Genomic DNA, 18,768 nt, shown 5'->3' with positions numbered 1-18,768 from the left:
GAGAGAGAGAGAGAGAGAGAGAGAGAGAGAGAGAGAGAGTGAGAGAGTGTAACATTATGTGATAGCGGTGTCATTGACCTATAATCACTCGCAACGCTGTCATCGGACGTTGAGGGGTGAAGAAGTATAGAGAAGAGAATAATCCATCGATGGTAATGCAGTAAAAGAGAATCGACCGAAAATAATGAATCGATACATTTTGTCCCCGTTGGGTGGAGGGAAAATGTTTAATCCACCCCTGCGCTCCCCCAAAAAAATCAGCCGTCTCACCTCGTTTTTTTTCCCCGCTGATAGCTCCCTCCACCTTGGAAAACTCACACCCTGTGCCGCAGTGTCTAAAGTTATTAACGCTGAAAAAGTAAGGGCATTAATACCCGTGGCCATAAATATAAAGGCCACACAGTGCTCACCCGTCCCTCGACTGATTTTGGTGAGATGTTACCCCTCTGGATCTTGCATTGAGGCTTTTTTAGATGCGTGATTTGGCATATGGTGACCAATCTGTAAAAACCTGAAAAATTTGAATTTGGCAATTGAAGTGTCTTAAAATATCGGTTTTTTTTTAGAACAACATTATTCTCGAAGTTTCCAATGAAAGTAAAATTATTTTCAATAGACGAAAATGAAAATTGCATGGATCATTTGCCTGCAGTAATTTATATAAGGGAAAAATATGTATCGTATTCACCTCCCCGATGATACAAAAAAATAACCTAAGATATACGTCGACGCCAGGAATCCCCCGTGGATATAACTCTACTAATGTACCGCGATAAAAACCTATTCCACCCCTGATACTCGCCCCTGACCAAACGGATATTCTCACCTTTCAGAGAGAGAAAAAAAAAACTCGAAAAATCCTCCCTTAACCGCCATCATCAAGATCTATGCGCGGCCCAACTGGTGAACACTCATTCCCTGTCCACACTTTTGTTTCTCACGCGAAAGCGCGCGCGGCACGTTCTTCGTGTCACGAGGATTAGGTTCGGCGAATCCAGCCAGTGGTGCGCGCAGAGAGCCCCACTGGGTGCAATGTGAAAATATCCTCACGAAATGTTTTCAAAGACACTGGTGAATCGTGAATTGTAAAGGTCAAATTGGAATTTTAAATGAAAATACTCAATAAATGATGAAAAAACTCCAAATAAATAAATAAAGGAGAATGGTATGAATAAGAGCAGGGTAAAAGTGTCGAGTCACGAAATAAGGGGCAATAAAGATGGCTCTTGTCCGATTTCTGAGATAAATTATCGCACACCATTACCCAATATCGAATTTCTCGATTTTCAGTTTTTTTCTCAATCTATATTCATGCCGATATAAGCATTCTTCTTCCTCCCTCCGACCCCAACGCTGGCGCATTGATCTGAATTATAATGACCAATACCCCAAGATGAAGGAAAGATAATACAGTATTTTCCTCAATAACGAAACTCATTTTTGTGTTGAGTATTAAATTGGCATTTGGCCCTATTTTTAGATGGAAATCTCGTGGTTGGATGGTTAACTAGTTTATTATCCTCTCTTCCATTCAACCGTCTCTATAATCTGATGAAATATTATCAACTCTACTTGATTACAGCTAATGACAGTTAATTACTTCATGTTAATCCAAGAAATTCAAATTTTAAATGAACCGAAAAAAAACATCTGGGTTCCGGACTTGAATCTTCTGGATTAAAAATTTCAGGATTCTTTTTTCTACAAGCATTCTCCCTTTCCGTTCCTTGGAAAATTAATCTGAATTTGAATTGAAAAAAAAAGCCATTATTTTCCTAAATAACAAAGAAAATGAAATTGGCATTTGGGTCGAGTTTCGATGAAAATCTAATGATACGGTGATATGGTCATTCGACCTCCCCACAGAAACCTCTATATATTCAAGCCAAAAATATCTCATCCGGGGTGCCGGGAGGGCGTTGTGGAGGGTGGGGGCAATCTCAATGTTAATTACCAACATAACGGCGCCCGGGGAAAAGAAAGGAGCCGACGTTTTGCCTCGGTTCCTCCTCCCACCCCCCGAATGGAGTCATAAATGTGAGTTATGCCAGGCCGTTAGATAGTTGAATCTCAGTATTCTGTGGTGCTCTCGCCTTCGCGCTCCTTGCTCCGTTAATATCTTCATTACTAAATCATCCCTCCATATACCGACCCCCTCTGCCACCCTTCGTCTTCAACTTATTCCCATGTCTCAACTGCTGCCACTGGTCCTGCAGACACGCACCCATCTCTCTCCACCCTCGCATTTTCATCCTTTCAGTTCTCTTATTTTTTCGTGCCCCCACAGTCTTCTGGGTTTTAGCCTTTTGTAATATACGGGCACCGGTCCAGACACTTTGCGTTGGAAAGGAGAACCCGGAGTTTTAGCGTGAGGATATGTGAGACATACTGGGCACGTATTCAGTCATAGGAGGCTTTGGATCCTATGGAATAATGCTTTTGGGGGCATTAACATTAATGTCTCCATGGGCTCGGTGCAATTGAAATTAAAACATATTTTTCTTCAAACAAATATAAGAGTTTATTCATTTTCAAAAAAAAAAAAATATTGTTAAAATAAATAGAAAAATCTCGAACCAAGAGTTTTAATTATTTTCAAATGCATCACTTCTGTGGATGTAACTAATGAATAGTAAAAAGTACGAATAATTATCATTAATAGTCTTTTTCTCATCGAGAGAAATAACTCAAACGACCTTAAACAAAACCGTTCATTCCATCACTCGTCTTGAGGTCGCGGCCGTTTACCTGACAAGTACGATAATTCACCGGTTAGGATACTGTAGCGCATACGAATTGTCAGTGTTAAGAATAAAAAAGAGAAGAAAAAAAAATCCCCTGACGATCGTTAAACTCAGGATAAAAACTGCGTGGAGTGGAAGATACAAAATGTATAATAAACAGGTAAAAAACAAGCCAGAAGAACGAAAAATTTGTTATTTCCTTGTTTCGTATGCAGTTGAGAGAATGGGGCACTTGTGGGTTCGTGCGACGATGCATTCGTAGTTTGGATTAATCATAATGCACCGGTGGAGGGATGGTGCATTGCGGTTATGTATCACAAGCGATTGAACCGCGATTTTGGATACAGGTGGCGCCTTTTACCCGCACGTATATCAGGTATTTCGCTATTGGTTTGCCACAGCAGCCTTTAGAGAGAATAAAATGCAATGCTAATATGCGTGTTTAATATTCGTCACGAGGAGAGACTACGAAGAGCAGGAGATGTTTCACATTAGTTTTCTCATTCCATAAAACAAAACGAGAAAAGAGATGAATTAAACTCTCACTCAAATGCATTATAACCATTTATTTTGATCTCTGTCACTATATCAAGTTTATAGTATTAAACTGTAATGAAAAAACTATATTTTTATTTAAAACTAATGTCTCTAAATGAACATTAAAATCTCTACAATTTAGTAAAAATCTTTAAACATTATGAAAAAAATGGAAAATTGCAGAATAATGCGGTGTTAATAATGTAGCGTTGAAGTGAATAACTCGCAATTTTCATCCGGAACCGTAAAACTCGCCTTTTCCACAAGTAAAGTTAGTTGTCTCCCGAAATAAGTAGAAGGAGGGGTTGATGGCATAACGCAAAGGGAAACGAGGGTGTAATTAATTAACAGCGGGTTTCGCATTCAATTTAGGGTGTAAACGAGTTGGATCGCCACGTTGAAAAAACAGAAGAGAGGAAGAAAGGGCGAGAGAGTGCGATGAGACGGTTTTACAAGCGGATCCTCTGGGTAACAACCTGTTGCTGGGGGTTTGGATATGGCGTCAGGATGGGAATGAGAAGTCGTGTAACGGTATAGGAAAAAGGGATAGGGAGAGGGTATCAGGGAGTTTGGATGAAGTGAGGGGTGCGCAATCGACTCGGACGTTTTCACCTCACTCTCCTTCAGTGCTTTTTGCCCTCTGCGTTATTGATGCTGTGAGCTGGCAATTAAGCCATCAACCCCTTAATGAATGAACTCGCCTCAACCGGAGACTATCTACCCCCAGACCTTCGGCTAACAACCCCATTAGCTAACTAACCCCCGCGAGTTATTTGCATGTCCGAAGGGTGCGCCCGTGATTCCTCGAGACAATTATGAGAGTTTACTGCCTAGGTGCTTAAAGGATTAAAGCTGATGACCTCTTAAAAGGATCATTTATTTTACCTGATTTCGGAGAATTAATTTATCACGGGGGGAACAGGATTTTTCACTTTGAATGAATTCATGATTTTTTTTTTGCGTTATTACGCAGGTAATTAGGCCATTAAATGAATGGATATGAATTTTTTTTTTTTTTTGGCAGAGTGGATAATTATCCATATGTTTTATTTAGGCAGCTATCACTTATTGTGATTGCCTCTGCCAGATGAACGATAAATAATTGAAAAGAAATGGACATTTCGATTGATATGAAATTCAACATGAAAACTCGGAAAGGAAATTAAATTGAAATTTGAGTAGTGAATGCACAATGCACATTCACTCCACCATAATAATAATAATAATAATAATAATAATAATAACAACAACTATTTTACAAATAAAATTGATCATTATATGCAATGATTATTCATTAATTTTAATAGGAAGTACTCATCCTCAGTTTATGAAATTTATTTGAAACAAGAGTTATGTACTAAAATGTACTCACTGACGGGCCGTTTCCGGTTGGGGTTAAGAAGCGTTTAATTAGTACAAGTTGTCGGTACACGAGTCCCTAGCCGACAATCTCAAACAGATCGCACGATCTCCTTGGCCACCCTTCCTGGTTCATTCACTCTCCACCACTTTGTGTTACCTCTCCTTCAACGATTCACGGGCGTGAAGACCGATGAGATAGTCAAGCTCCTTGACCACGTGGGTTTTGTCAGATTCTCCCACCCAAGGGAACACAATCTCCCCCCGTGATCTTTCCACCCAGACACGTTTCATCACCTCTCAAAATTCCCCTATTTCTGGAAGGCAGATGGAGGATTTCGGGGAGCAATAGAACATTTTTAATTCCCGGGCTAATTATTAAAAAAAAAAAGTGATTTTGAAGGATTGTGGGAATTTCTCGAGTTATTTCTCTCCATTGAAACATGTATGTAACACGTGGGGGATCGCGTGCCACGACGCACTTTGTCCCTCTTAACCTCCTCGTGCCTTATCCAGTTCTCAGTGCGGAAACAGTAATTTGTTGATTACCCTAATGACTGGCGGACTGCCTATACGCTGTTGAAAATTCATTGAAATTAACAGGTATTGCTTGCTAGACAAAATTAAAATGTTCAAAAAATCAGATTGTATTTCTACAAATCATTTCAACAGAAAATGAGTAAAAAAATTCACTTTAATGAAAAATCAAAACTTTCTGTATTGTTAGCAAAATTCATTAGATTAAAGAAGTGTTGTCAAGTCTAATGACAACTTTTACAAATGAGTCTAATAGAAAATAAATATCAAAATGTCTAATTTCACTGTAAAAAAAAAAAAGAATTTTCACAGTTTCTGTCCATTTCCTCATTTTTTTATGAAAAAATCAATCAAATACGGCATTTTTTGGCAATTTTTGGCAATTAAATGTCTTGAAATTTCAATGAAAATGTCACATGTTAAGAAATTCCGAAATAAAAATGAAGCAACTGGGATCTCTATAGAAACAAATGGCGGACAAAATCCTTGACAATAAAAACAAACCTCTCCCATCAATTTACTCTCCCAATTGTTCACTAACTCCACTCAATTATAAGCAATTACGCCCAATTATTCATCCCCCTGGCAATGGAAAACTTGAAAAACCCATTGGTCGAACCAGTTATTTCCTCAATAAAAATCACCTCACTTTCATCGATCAGTAATTGTGATAACAAGGGTTATATATTTTTTCTTCACCGAGATATAAACGTGTATGTATCGACTAATCACAGGTTCGTTTTACATTCGCCCCTCGCGGCAAACGATTTCACTTAATTCTCCACCAATTTTCTTTCCACCAAACTTCAACTCCACTTGCCCTCCCACTCCCAGCACAATTCCTCACTCTCCGATACGCACGTCCATGTATACTGTTGTCTAATAGCCATTTGTCACACGAGCCGAGTGGATAAGTGCAATGCTCGGTTGGCTTTTCTAATCGAGTTACAAAACTCGGTGGAAAGACAAGACTCCGTCACGTATACCGAGTGTTTCGATAAATGGGATGCTGAGGCAACAAACACCGGTGATCTTTCTCACGAGAGGACCATGTGTCTCATTCATCCTGCTCCAACGAATTCATTGCAGATTACAGACGATCGGGTAATTGGGGCTAGGATAATGACGCCTGCCCCCTTATACCGCCCGAGGAAACAATCAAAAAATATTTTCAAACTATTCCCCCGAACCTTCTGCAGCCTCGATCGTCATCTAGAAATCGCATTCCAGTAGAATCCTCAAAATTCCCTCTGCCTTCCATTTCCAAAAGATGATCGATGAAGTCTAGGTGCTCACCGAAACAAGAATGAAAAATATCGCTTTTATACTGTCGTTTTTTTTTTTTAAAGGTAATTCGACGAAGCAGCCAACACCGGACGAATATAAATTACAAGTCTCGCGCGTTATTTCTCGATAAGGCTTCTTAATCCCTCTCGCAAAGCTCACGCCCCAGTTCTTCATACTTACCCCCGCCCCGGTCCGCCGCCCGCACGTTAATTACTCTCATCACGTGCTGGCGTCGTTCTCGTTACGCTAACCGATGTAACATGAAAACTAAGAGGGTCTGAATAAAAAAAGGAAAGCAGGGTTTATGTCGAGGTCAGAGGCCAGAGAAGACCCTGGCGTGCCGCCTGACAAAGTTCGATATCTTATCCCTGTTCATCCTCCAATGATAGAATAGTTAAATGGAAATTATCTCCAAGAGTTTTTTTTTTGGCTGTAGTTTTATCGGGAAATCCACTATCTCCTTGAAAAAAGACCCCTGGAAATTTGAGTGCAATTGAAAAATGGAAAAAAAATTGTTTACCCAAGTTTATTGTTCAATATTTATTTTTTACGCAATTTTGGGATAGAAATGAAACAAGTGTGTCTCCACAACTCGAATGAACCAAGTCGTAAAATGCCAAAAATGTCCTTCGCATCCATCACCCTTGCCGTTTTTCCGAAGATTTCTCTTGCTATTTTCTCAGTCTGTTGCCGTATGCCTCATCTCATCCCCTCACTCCGGAAATCCACAGTCGCGTACCAGGCGGGGATCGCCCACCACCTCCCCTACCTCTGAGAATCGATAATCGACCCAATCGAAGACGTCTCGAGACTCGCCCACGAAATCTTACCCCCTCCCCCTCCCCCTCAAAGCGGTATAGAAACGTCTATTAGATGACGTGAAAAAAAGAGAGCAAAGGGAATGGGTGAAACAACCATCCCCGAAAGAATCGTTTGCATAAGTGGATAGTATTAAGAGAGAAATCGAAAACCGGTGGAGATGTTTTTTATCCCCTTGCCTTCGCTCTGGTTTTCTACAACCGCGGATCCGCGGTCTTTTGGATAATAGTTGGCAAGATGGTGGGAGGTGGATGACTGGCAAAGGGAAGCATTGTAAATATTAATGCGGCCAAGGAACGGCAAAGGAAAATATTTGAATAATAATTACCGCGCTCGCACCCTCTCGTCAACCCTTGTTACGTCCTTGGTATAATAAAAAGGTTCTCGTTCCCCATTTTTATTTTTTACTCTCCATCTTTCGTCTCTTACTTATCTTTTTCCATTCTTTTCTTACTCGGCAGTCTTATCCCAGCAGTGGAGAAGAGAAAGGGATAAGAATACTGGGGAAAAAGGGTCGCACGCGGAATTTTCTAATTAGAAAGATCTTTGGGAAACCTCGGCAAACAATGAGACTTTGCCACTTCCTAGCTTGCTTCCGTCAGGGAGAAAAAAAGGGAAAATAAGACGATGGGGGGGGGGGGGACTCTTGGATTTTAATATTCGTACTCTTGCGACGTTTTTACTCTCGTTCTTTTTATTAACGAATGACTACAATCTTACGAATTCTATTATCTCGCTGGCTTTAATTGGAGAAAAATAATTCCAAGTTTTCTTACAAAAGTCGTTAAAAGTACGGACGGTAGTACAAAAAGGGAACTGAACTAATTTCCTCCGCAGCGAATGAAAAATTCATCGAGGAGAAGAACATTTGTAAAAAGTTGACATGTAAAATTGTCAGAATGAAATTGGTAACTAAAAAATTTTCAAATAAAATTTGCCAAGAGGTTCTTTCTAACTCTTGAATCACAAAAGGCAGTTTAGAGCCCAGAGGTTGCCGTACGAGAGAAGACTGAATCTTCGACTTTTTCCTCAAGGAAAATTTGATTTCTATTGCGTCTGATCTGCGTAACAAGCTGCAGAGGCACTCTTTTTTTTCGGCTCTACAGTGCCATCCGAGATCTTTCAAATGTAACTCCCCCACATATGTAAGGCATTTACCTATTCCCAGAGCGAATGAAAAGAGAAAGAGAGGCGCAAATCTAGGCAAAAAGCTAAAACCCCATCCCCCCCGCTCCGATGTTCTCTCGAATCAAGGCACCCTCTCTCGGCCGCCTAACGATGTGCCAACAAAAATACAGACGGAGGATAAAGAGCGGTTCCAAGGAGCGTAAGCAGATTGCGGAGAAACGACGAGGGGGTGGAGGCGCTCACCTAAGTCAAGAGAAAAAAGAAAGGAAGGGAAAAAGCTTGGTGAAGGGAAAAAAAGCAAGCCGAACGTAAGAAAAGAAAGCACAGGAATCATCCATCGTCTCCGGAGTATTTCTTTTTACCCCCCGAAGGGGTTTCACCCCTTAATTATCCGGCTGACAATTATTTTTAACGACTCCCAGCAATATCTTAACGAGCCTCGATCTGCCAACGTGGCATCTGGTGAGAGTGCAAGGGTCAGAAGGGTGTCTTTTCTTCATTTCCTACGGGTATTTTTCCTTTTTTCATTACAATCCGGAGTTTAAAATCACGCCGGGTAAGAAAAAAAAATTATGATCGGGCCATTTTTCTGCGCAATTTTCAATATCAATGTCCAACTGGCTATTGGTGGTTCGTACGTTGTTGAACATCAAATTTGTCAATTTAATGACATTACTTTTATCATTGGATTTTGATTTTTCGTAAAAAATGCAGGATTGCAAATTGATTTTCACTCGATTAATAAATGTGTATTTTGACAAATAAGAAATTAACCTTGGATATCCTCAAATGGATCCCTGACGTTATTCTAAATAAACCAAAAAATTATTATTGTAAAAATGTCGTCTTCTTATCGAATTAAAATTTTCCTCACATTGTGTTTTTACATCTTTCGTTTCTTCTGCATTGAATTTGATGACTACCCTGGTACCGAACAAAAAGAGCTACACGACCGTGATTGTACACAAGTACGAATTACATAAATGCACCCATCGTCGCGGCTCTCGAGTGTACGTGATGGTAACACCAGTGCATATACATCGGCTTGTCCCACCTCCATTACCACATGGCATGGGGTCTAATCGTCTAATAATCGAAGCGAAGGTAATTACACCAGCGATGATACCCGAGTCCAGCACGGTCCCACGTCCGGCGCGCCTCGATCATTAAACGACGGTTTAATGATAATGACAATCGGCCCGCTCCGTGTTGTCCACTCGTTTTTTCCTCTTTGACCATTTTTTTTATTCACTGTTTTTTAGATTTTTATTTTTCCACTGGACAGCCGCCGTCGTTCCATCCAGCCATGCATCAGCGACACGTAATATCTTTTTTCTCTTTTGTATATTGCACCATGGTCTGCAGTCAAGTGTTTATGGGGGGATTATTTAGTGTAATAGAGACATGATGGCTTTTCGATCAATACATAAATTCTATCCGGTGTGTGGGACCTATGTAGATTTATATTTTTATTCGCCATTTGGCTGGCTGGCTGGCTGGCTGGCTGGCTGGGTAGGTAGGTAGGTATATATAGAATACAATACAGAATATAACCCTTTTGTCTAAGCTCGATTTCCATCTATAGACTCGCGTCGGTGGGTTTTATGGGGAAATCGAGTAAACTTACATCGATGAGCATTAATACTCATAATTTTCTTTATTTTTGTCGGAAAACGCCAAGTCTAAAAATATCAACTGTACTCTTAGAGTAAAATGAGTCAATTCTAATCATCAAGTTAAAAAATTGAGTTTTGCATTGATTCGATCATATCTGGGTATTTAGGAAATAATCGATGAAGCCAAGTACCGTCTGCAGATGACCTTCTCTCATCAATCGCACTTGAAATTAGGTCCTCCCCTCAAGCGACCACCGTCCTTGACGTATGTACTTCCCAGCGACACTGATGTAAAAAATAACCCAGTCATCCTGCAAACACATGGGAGTAGAGCAGCCCCTCAGCTTCTCATAGCTCCCGGCGTAATGTTCTCGTTGGTTTGTAACTCTCGATGCATTTAAATAATTAAAGTACACTCTCCGATGATCAGTGGTGTCCAGTCCACGGGTATTAATGGGATAATCGAGGCATCAGCCAGAGGCAAAACGCGACAACAGGGACAGTCTGAGGTTTGGGTGGCTGCGGCTCCAGAAGGGCGTGCGGAGGGGGTGCGGCGATAATGATTTTATAGTTAACTCAAACAGCCAAGGCAGAGGAGGCGAGGGAGGTAGAGAGGGAGAGAGAGAGAGAGAGAGAGAGAGAGAGAGAGAGAGAGTGGTGAGACAATTGGTCCGATAATACGGCCCTTCCTGCCTGGCACTCGGTGATACCGACGGCAAATCAAGTGACTCTCGGGTATAAAACGACTAAACTCTATGGGTTAAGAGACAGGGATAAATATCCCCCCAGCTAATGACCCAGACTTTCTGCCCCTGATTTGCTTCGTGGGTGTCATCGGCACACCCAACAACATATTGTCCAATAAAATAAGAAAAAAAATCATTTTACATGATTCATTTCTTCTTTCATGAAATGTAATTGATATGTGAGACAATGGGAAATGAATTTAATGTGATGAAGACATTCAATGGAAAACTCCAAGTTCACGTTATTTAAACATCCATATGTTAGTGTACTTTATTGGAGAATCGATTACCCATACAGGGACATTGAGAAACGAGTGAAGAAAAAAACATTCAGCTTTTTTGAATTTCAGTTATCTTAAGGTGGCTCGTAAATAAACCACTTCAGGGTGGGTATTAGACACGTTACACGAGGTTTTTCGAGTCATTTCATATCCCTCCAAATTGCGTGATGCCATACCAAACCAAAATAGTCCCCTGAAATAACGTTCGATAATTAATTAATACAATTTATCGTTACTCAGGGACATTATATCCCCGAATGGTAGTGATAAAAAAGGAATCTCGATCGTGTCTCCGGGACACAATAAGATAAAAGCCCATTCTGAGGAATATTCAATGAGACCTTAATAATTAGATAGTAAAACACGAATCAATTATAATGCTAAATAATTCAACCACTGATCAATTACACAATCAGTAAAATGATGAAAAAATAAAAAAACAAACTCCAATAGTAAATAAATTAGATAGAATAATCTCTCGACATGGCATCTAATTTTATTTCCATTTATCCCACTCTCTCCTTAATTGATGAACTACAAACATATCCGTACATCTGTACAGACAAACATATACAGTATTCGACAGGGCGGTCGATGAAATTTACGCCCGACCGAAAAAAAAGTATCATCTCACTCGACTCCTTTTTTTTTCATCGAACTGGTTTCAATCTCCCAATGATTCTCCATACACACGTACAGAAGTGAGACGAGAGCCAAAAAGAGAAAAACAAGCAAAAGTATGGGAGTGAGGCATCCGAGGCATCGACGAGATAACGAAATTAGTCCCGCACTAATTTATTTCCTAATTCTCGTGCGAGCGGAGGTGTGAAACAGCCATTCTGTACGGGGCATCAAGCGATAACGGAGCGCGTTTTATACCTGAGTGTGTGTTTAACGTAATGTAGACGAAAAGAAGAGGTTCCAAACACAAGTATGGAAAGCGACTGAGGCATAGAGTAAACGGGAGAAAGGGAGATATCGAGTGGAAGGATAAACTGAGGGAAATGTGGTCGAACGAGAGATTCACCAAGTGAGATGGAGAATTGCGAAGCGAGAAACCAAGTCAGAGACAGAGAGAGAGCGAGAGAGAGAGAGAGAGAGAGAGAGAGAGAGAGAGAGAGAGATATAAAACCAAAAAGCCAACAGAAATGAGAATAAAATAAAAGGAGAAAAGACGAAGATAATGCGAAGGGGGCCAGGAATTCACGCCTACGCTGTCGTGTTTCTCTTTTCACTCTTGTGTTGAAAGAGGGAGAGGGGACTAGGAGCCATGCATACCTCCTCCCCGAAACTGTTTTGAGAATAGTTATGTATGTCGGAATCGGTGGATTGGTCGTTTCATTCTCTCTCTCTCTCTCTCTCTCTCTCTCTCTTTCTCTCTCTGATACCTTATAGTGTTCACGGTCAATCTCCAGGATCAGGATATTCCACGGTTTGCCTACACCAACACGTTTTGCGCTAACAGTTGTGTACTGCTATAAGATAAGGAGTTGGATCGTTGACCAGTATCAAAGTTAAAGTACTCGCTGCAATCTTCAGAACTCGGCACTACCTATCGGTATTAATTTTTTTTTGTCCATTTCAAAACGTCTCTATTCACTGGTCTGATTCTCATTTCACTTCGTTGATTATTTTTTCTTGTTTTAAAGTTATACGAATACGTTGAGCGCGGCAAGAAGAATCAATTTGAAATGATGGAAAAAGTATCATATGAGTTCTACCATTTTTTCTCTTCGGATTGTTCATGTTTGTATATAAAAAAGTGTTCATTTCTCTTAAAAATCGATTGTTACTTTTCACATATCAATCATTTATTATAAATAATACCCGATTGTCGATTGAGCAAAAGTTGAACTTGAATATTTCTAGAATTTATTTCACATCTTACATTCGAAAATTTTTCACTAAAATTTCAAGAAATTTCAAACTTGCAATTGTACAGTGTAATTTTTTAAATCGAGGTGTATTCAAACTAGTTTAAAGTTACTCGTTATCATTTCAACGATTCTGTTCAATAAAAGCTGTAGACTCACAATCTACTGATGATCCTCATGACTCCCTCGATTATTTTTTTCCGTTGCTTTAATGTCAAAGTCATGTATGCAATTGCTTACAATTTTTTTGTAATTTTTCTTATCAACACGGACGTTTAAATTTTACAATCTTTTTACGACACGAGTATTTCCCCCCCTCGCCGATGCCATCGGATGGTCATTGCAATTAACGAACGCCTTGGAAATACGTGTATAAAGGCACTTGGTCGAGGTAAGGTGAGAAACTGAGATATGCCAAATCGACACGAAAACTCAATCGTAAATTCTCGAGGTACAAATTTTCATGTGTCAGGGGATATCTCGACAACAGGGGTAATCAAACTGCGAGGAATTCTCATTTAACAGCGCCACTCTGGTTGAATTAATTCCGTCCGAGTGTTGAAAAAAACAAAACATATATATGTATATTGCACCCTGACGTTAAAAAAAGAAATTTGCCAAGACAAATATTTCTCTCTGGAATTGCTGAAAGTGTAATTATGCTAATTATTCAAACTCTGGTGAATGAAATTCAAGTGATGTGTTAAGTGAGAGCCACTGGCTCATTGGGAACGGCAGGTAATCAGGATCTCGTACGTGGTCACACATTTAAAGAAAAGCATACAGTACACTACTATCTCAATCCATACGCAAATGTCTCCCTCCCCCGATCCGGAACTCCGTTTTGAAAACGACGACAAGATCGAGTCGTGTAAACCTTTCGTACTACTCTCATCCATACAACAACGATGGCCCAAACACTGACGAGGCAAGTTATATTAGTGCGCGATGTGTATGTGTGTTCTGGGGACGGGGCGCGGTGGCGGTGATGGACAAGCAAATCAGAACCACTCAAAGAAATAACCAGTGCTCATTAAGAGTAATAATCCACGGCTATTCCCCCACTGTTCTCCTTAACATCCTTTTTTTCCATCCCCTCCCAGCCAATGGCTCGTCTAATTTTTATCGAGAGGCCCCGGCTACGATTGTTTCAAGGGTGTCGCACGACAAATCGACTGGACAACCCATCAGCTGCGCGTTTTATTGCGCCTCTCTCGTCTCGCTAATCTAGTTTATTATATTTTGCTCTGTCCTTCGAGTGATGCAGCCGTATTCCCACGATTGAGATCACGATTGATTTATGAAAAAAGTCAAGTAAAAATTCCAAGAAAATACGATAAAATTGGTAATTTTCAAAAAAATTCTTGTTTCAATGAATCAATGAAAAAAATTACTTTCATCTCAAACTCTGAGACATTTCGTTTCACAACTCAAATACAGCTGCAAAGTTTTTTAATTTTTTTTTTTTTTTTTTCAAGGTAAAATATTCATCCTGTTTGATCAAACTATCACAACAATTTGACCTTGTACATTGGAATTATCGAGTACTGATAATTCATGTACACATAATTTCAGATAGACATGTCTTTATACGCTTTCAAAATATGTTATCTTCAACGTCTCATTCCAGAGGGGTCGCATTTCTGAGAATGTAAGAAAAAAAGTTGTTTGAACAGAAAAATTAGAGGATTTGTTGACACAAGAGGCGCGATGGATAAACGCATCCGTGAGAAGAGTGTTGGTCAAACATGAGATTGCCAGCCTTCTCAGAGGTGCTCATTGTTTTTTTCCATATTTAATTTAACGAGAAAAAAATCCCAAGATAATGTAATCTATCAGCCCTCCGGAAGTGAAAATATCATTCAATCAATTCAGATTCCTATAAAAAGTCAACTTGAGAATCCAAGGGCTCAATGAATGCCCCAGCATAATTTGACATTGTCACATGGTCTCTAATCTCCCGATTAATTTCAATGTTGTAAGCGTATTCGTCTCCCATAGGCATTCAGCGTTAAACGACTAATCCAATCATTTTAATTCGAGATTGAGGATGCTGGAGATTCAATCGTGTTAACGAACTTCCTGTCCGAATATCATTCGTACCATTCATTGAAAGATTAAACAATTTCATGACCGACTCCAACTAGAAAATCTCATTCAGAATTAATTGAAACCTGCCACAATTGTTCCTGTTTACCCATCACCAGAGAGATAAACGGAATTTCTTTGGATTTACAACAAGTCCCAAAAACAATTTTACAAATTTTCAATAAAAACATGAATATTTTCATGGAATAATTCAATTGAAATTGATAATTTTCATGATTCTTTATGATAACATTTGACATATAGAGTCGTTTGATGATGCGCCTGGCAATATCCCTAACGAACATTCTCCCCCGACGGCGGATTTGTACGTGTGTCCCAGCTTCATTGATAATTACAGTAGGATCTACCATGTCAATGATCAGGGGTATCATTAACACTTCCTGCCTCATAGCGACTCTTATCTGTGCATCGCCGGCGCCACACAATGCCGCGTATATATCATAAACCCGTCGGGCAAATTTGTATCGAGTGAAATTCATCGACAGGTATAAAAAGTAATGAGCCCCAAAAAATGCCCAAGAATTGCCGAGTCCAAACAGCTCCTATTGTCCACCTTTATGCTCAATATATTTACACCAATACCCCAATTAAATTCTCGGGCTTTTATCTGCCATGTGTCCATGTATAACCAAAAAGGAGACGATAGAAACGCGACGGAAAGAAATTATCTCGTCAATGCACCATGGTGAGCCCTCACGGTCAGGCTAATAACTGCCAATTTACCTGTCCCACGTTTGAAAAAAACAGGTTCCACATAAATTCATCGACTCGATCACTCCTCATCCCCCACTCTACCTCTGACCCAAGTATTTGTACATAGCACTGTAAATGGTATGTATTATGACAGGCAAAGTCGATACAAATCAATTATAAATGAGCATCTGGAACTTGGCATTACATGTAACGGTTTCTCCCCCCCCCCTCTCTCTCTCACACACACTCTCTCTCGCTCTCTCTCGCANGGTTTCCCCCCCCCCCCCTCTCTCTCTCTCACACACACTCTCTCTCGCTCTCTCTCGCACTTATTGCGACTAATGTCGTATCGCATGTCCAATGAGGACAGCCCGATACCTCTATGTACTCATGAGGATGAGTCAGTGGTAGCGCAGGAAAGACTATCATGTGAAGCTCACGTGCTTCGTTCAATGACTTTTTCATGATGATTTCTCACCTGTTTTACATAAATGTGAATGAAGGAGAATTATTTTTAGATATAGTGGGTTATAGAATCATTATTTGAGGTGGGAAATTATGGCTGAAGTGTCGAGCGGAACGACTTAATCAATGATACTTGAATATTTTGATGACCTCATTTTTTTTTTAATGTGAGAAAATTAATACGTGTGCTAGACCAACATTTCGAAAAGTTCTGTTGGAGTTTAATTTAAGTGACTTTTGAATTTTTTTTCAAATTACCGTGTCAAAATTTTCTTGTAAAAATTGGACATTTCAAAGAATTTGTCATTTGAATGGCATTCAATGTCACTCTCCTTTCCAACAGTGTAGATGGTTATAAATTTTTGGCTGAAATTTCAATCCTGTTGAATTTCCATTTGATTTTAAATTGAAAATTCATAAAAATGAAAAATAATAGATTGTTATTTATATGATTACATATTATCGGCAAATTTTCATTTTCACACTAAATGAATGATAAATTATGTTTGCTTCCAGTAGCCACTACAAGCCTGAGTGGAAACATAAATGGTGGACTGATGTCGCTGCAGGTGGAGAATGGCACCCAAGTGCAGGTACCCCGGGCGCTGATGCAGGCCTTCCTCAAGCAGGATCCAAACCAGCCAGGCTTGGAGACTGTCCGATTGCCAACTCCCGGAGCCAGTGACAATGAGCCAATCACCTTGCCACTCTATTGCCGTGAAGTTGAGTCCGAGGTGTGCTTGGTATGCCGTAGATGCGGTAGAGCATATCCTCAGGAGTCGACGCTCCTGGCGCACCAGAGATCGTGTTATCTCGGTAATCAGCAGCGTCGAGGAGCTCTGAGGCTTGTGCAAGCCCGCTACAGCTGCAATCTCTGTGATACTGGTGCATCAACCAGGACCTACGGGACAATGAGCGAATGGCGAAGGCATTCCGAGACTGTTCAGCATCGCGCCCGACTCGAGGCCAATCACCAGAGAACCGGACAATTCGGCAATCAGCAGTACGGGATCATCAGTGATGTTGATGGACAATCCGGTGAGGAGGCCAATCCCCTCACCGATGAAATGGAGGACGTTGTCAATCAGATAACACTGCTTGCTGCAAGGGCTGCAGCTGAGAGTACAACGACAACTGGCCAATCGCCAGCAAGCCAGGACAACAATAATGGACCTGATGCCAAAAGGCAGAAACTAGTACAGGAGGTTGCTGCACTAGCTGGTGCACGTTAAACAGGGTGCTCACCTTGGGACTATTTTTCATTTTTTTAATTTTGTATTTAAACAGTTACACACAGACGGAGACTACATTATCGACGGGAGATGAAGACCGAGTATTACCGAATGATCATTATAAATTATTATTATTATTATTATTATTATTATTATTATTATTACTATTATTATTCATTGAATTGATTATGAAAAATGAAAAAATTAAGTGTGCGGGATATAAGAGACACGAGTGATTTCGTAATGCAGGCTGCCAAAAACGGAAAATTTTGTAATAGAAAAAGACAAAAAAAAACAAAACAAATTGAACGCACTTGTAATAATCGGTTCAATTTAGAGAAAAAAAAGAATTGGTGATTGTTCTCCGTTTTGCCTGTTATTTTTGTAGCCAAGACGCGTCTCGTTGCTCGCGCGCACTCAACGAAGTTCCTCTAATTAAAAAAAAAAAGAAAAATTAACGATAGACCACAGGATTCACGACGAATTTAATGATAATTCGATTTGACTGATGACGGATATTACGGGGGACATTTTATATCCGATCGAGTCGGATATTTAAGAGAAATAATAATAAACCGTAGACGTTATGGGATTTTTGGAATTTATGAATTAATTTCGGAAGAATTCGTCAATACGACTGACTTGAAATGACGTCGTCAAGGTGGTCTGACAAAACGTTCCTATGTAAAGTAAAATAATAAATGAAGCAAAAAAAACAAAATGAAAAAAAAAGTTACTAAGAATTAATGTCGCGCGTGCGAGGGCGCAAGAAATCTTTTTAGGTAGTGGATACTGGCTGGATAATCCCGCCAATATACTACGAGTACGTACGTATCACACACTCTCTCTCTCTCTCTCTCTCTCCTCTCTCTCTTCATCTCTCACCCTCTCTCTGCCTCACTGATTATGATTTTTTCACAATTTTGAGTGATGTAAATTATCATGGTATTTGATAAAGCGCGCAATCCACAATGCTTTGTTATTTGTATAATTTATCACGTCGTAATCCCAGCACTGAGTGATACAATGCACGTATTACACACGCAAATGATAAATAAAGTATTATATGACTAATGCCCATTGGATAAATCGGGTTTAATATGATAATTTATTAAATGGGAACGAGCTATTACGACAGTTAAGCCCTAATGATCCCTTTGATTTGCGACGCAATGAACAATATGATAAAAATTACAGGAGAGAATGAATGAGAATAGAAAGAAACAAGTGGCAAAAAAGTGAAAAAAAAAAAACAATTAATATCGAAATCGATGCGACCACCGAGACTGCACGGACGGTGTGCCCGTAATCGACTACGAAATTTTGAAAAAAAAAACCCAG

The 18,768-nt window shown here is 39.9% G+C and overlaps 1 protein-coding gene across 1 annotated transcript; it reads left to right on the top strand.

Moving 5' to 3' along the window:
- Positions 1 to 12,522: 12,522 nt before the first annotated feature.
- LOC107045459 lies at positions 12,523 to 18,266 on the top strand. Its single transcript, XM_015267786.2, has 2 exons — positions 12,523 to 12,612; positions 16,712 to 18,266. Exon 2 carries the CDS (start codon positions 16,753 to 16,755, stop codon positions 17,425 to 17,427), a length of 675 nt encoding a protein of 224 aa, XP_015123272.1. The 5' UTR covers positions 12,523 to 12,612; positions 16,712 to 16,752; the 3' UTR covers positions 17,428 to 18,266.
- The last annotated feature ends 502 nt before the right edge of the window (positions 18,267 to 18,768 follow it).

This window comes from Diachasma alloeum, unplaced genomic scaffold (genome assembly GCF_001412515.2).
Source record: "Diachasma alloeum isolate Michigan unplaced genomic scaffold, Dall2.0 Dall_scaffold_00176, whole genome shotgun sequence".
NCBI classification, from domain to species: domain Eukaryota; kingdom Metazoa; phylum Arthropoda; class Insecta; order Hymenoptera; family Braconidae; genus Diachasma; species Diachasma alloeum.
This window is presented reverse-complemented; position numbering and strand designations above follow the sequence as displayed.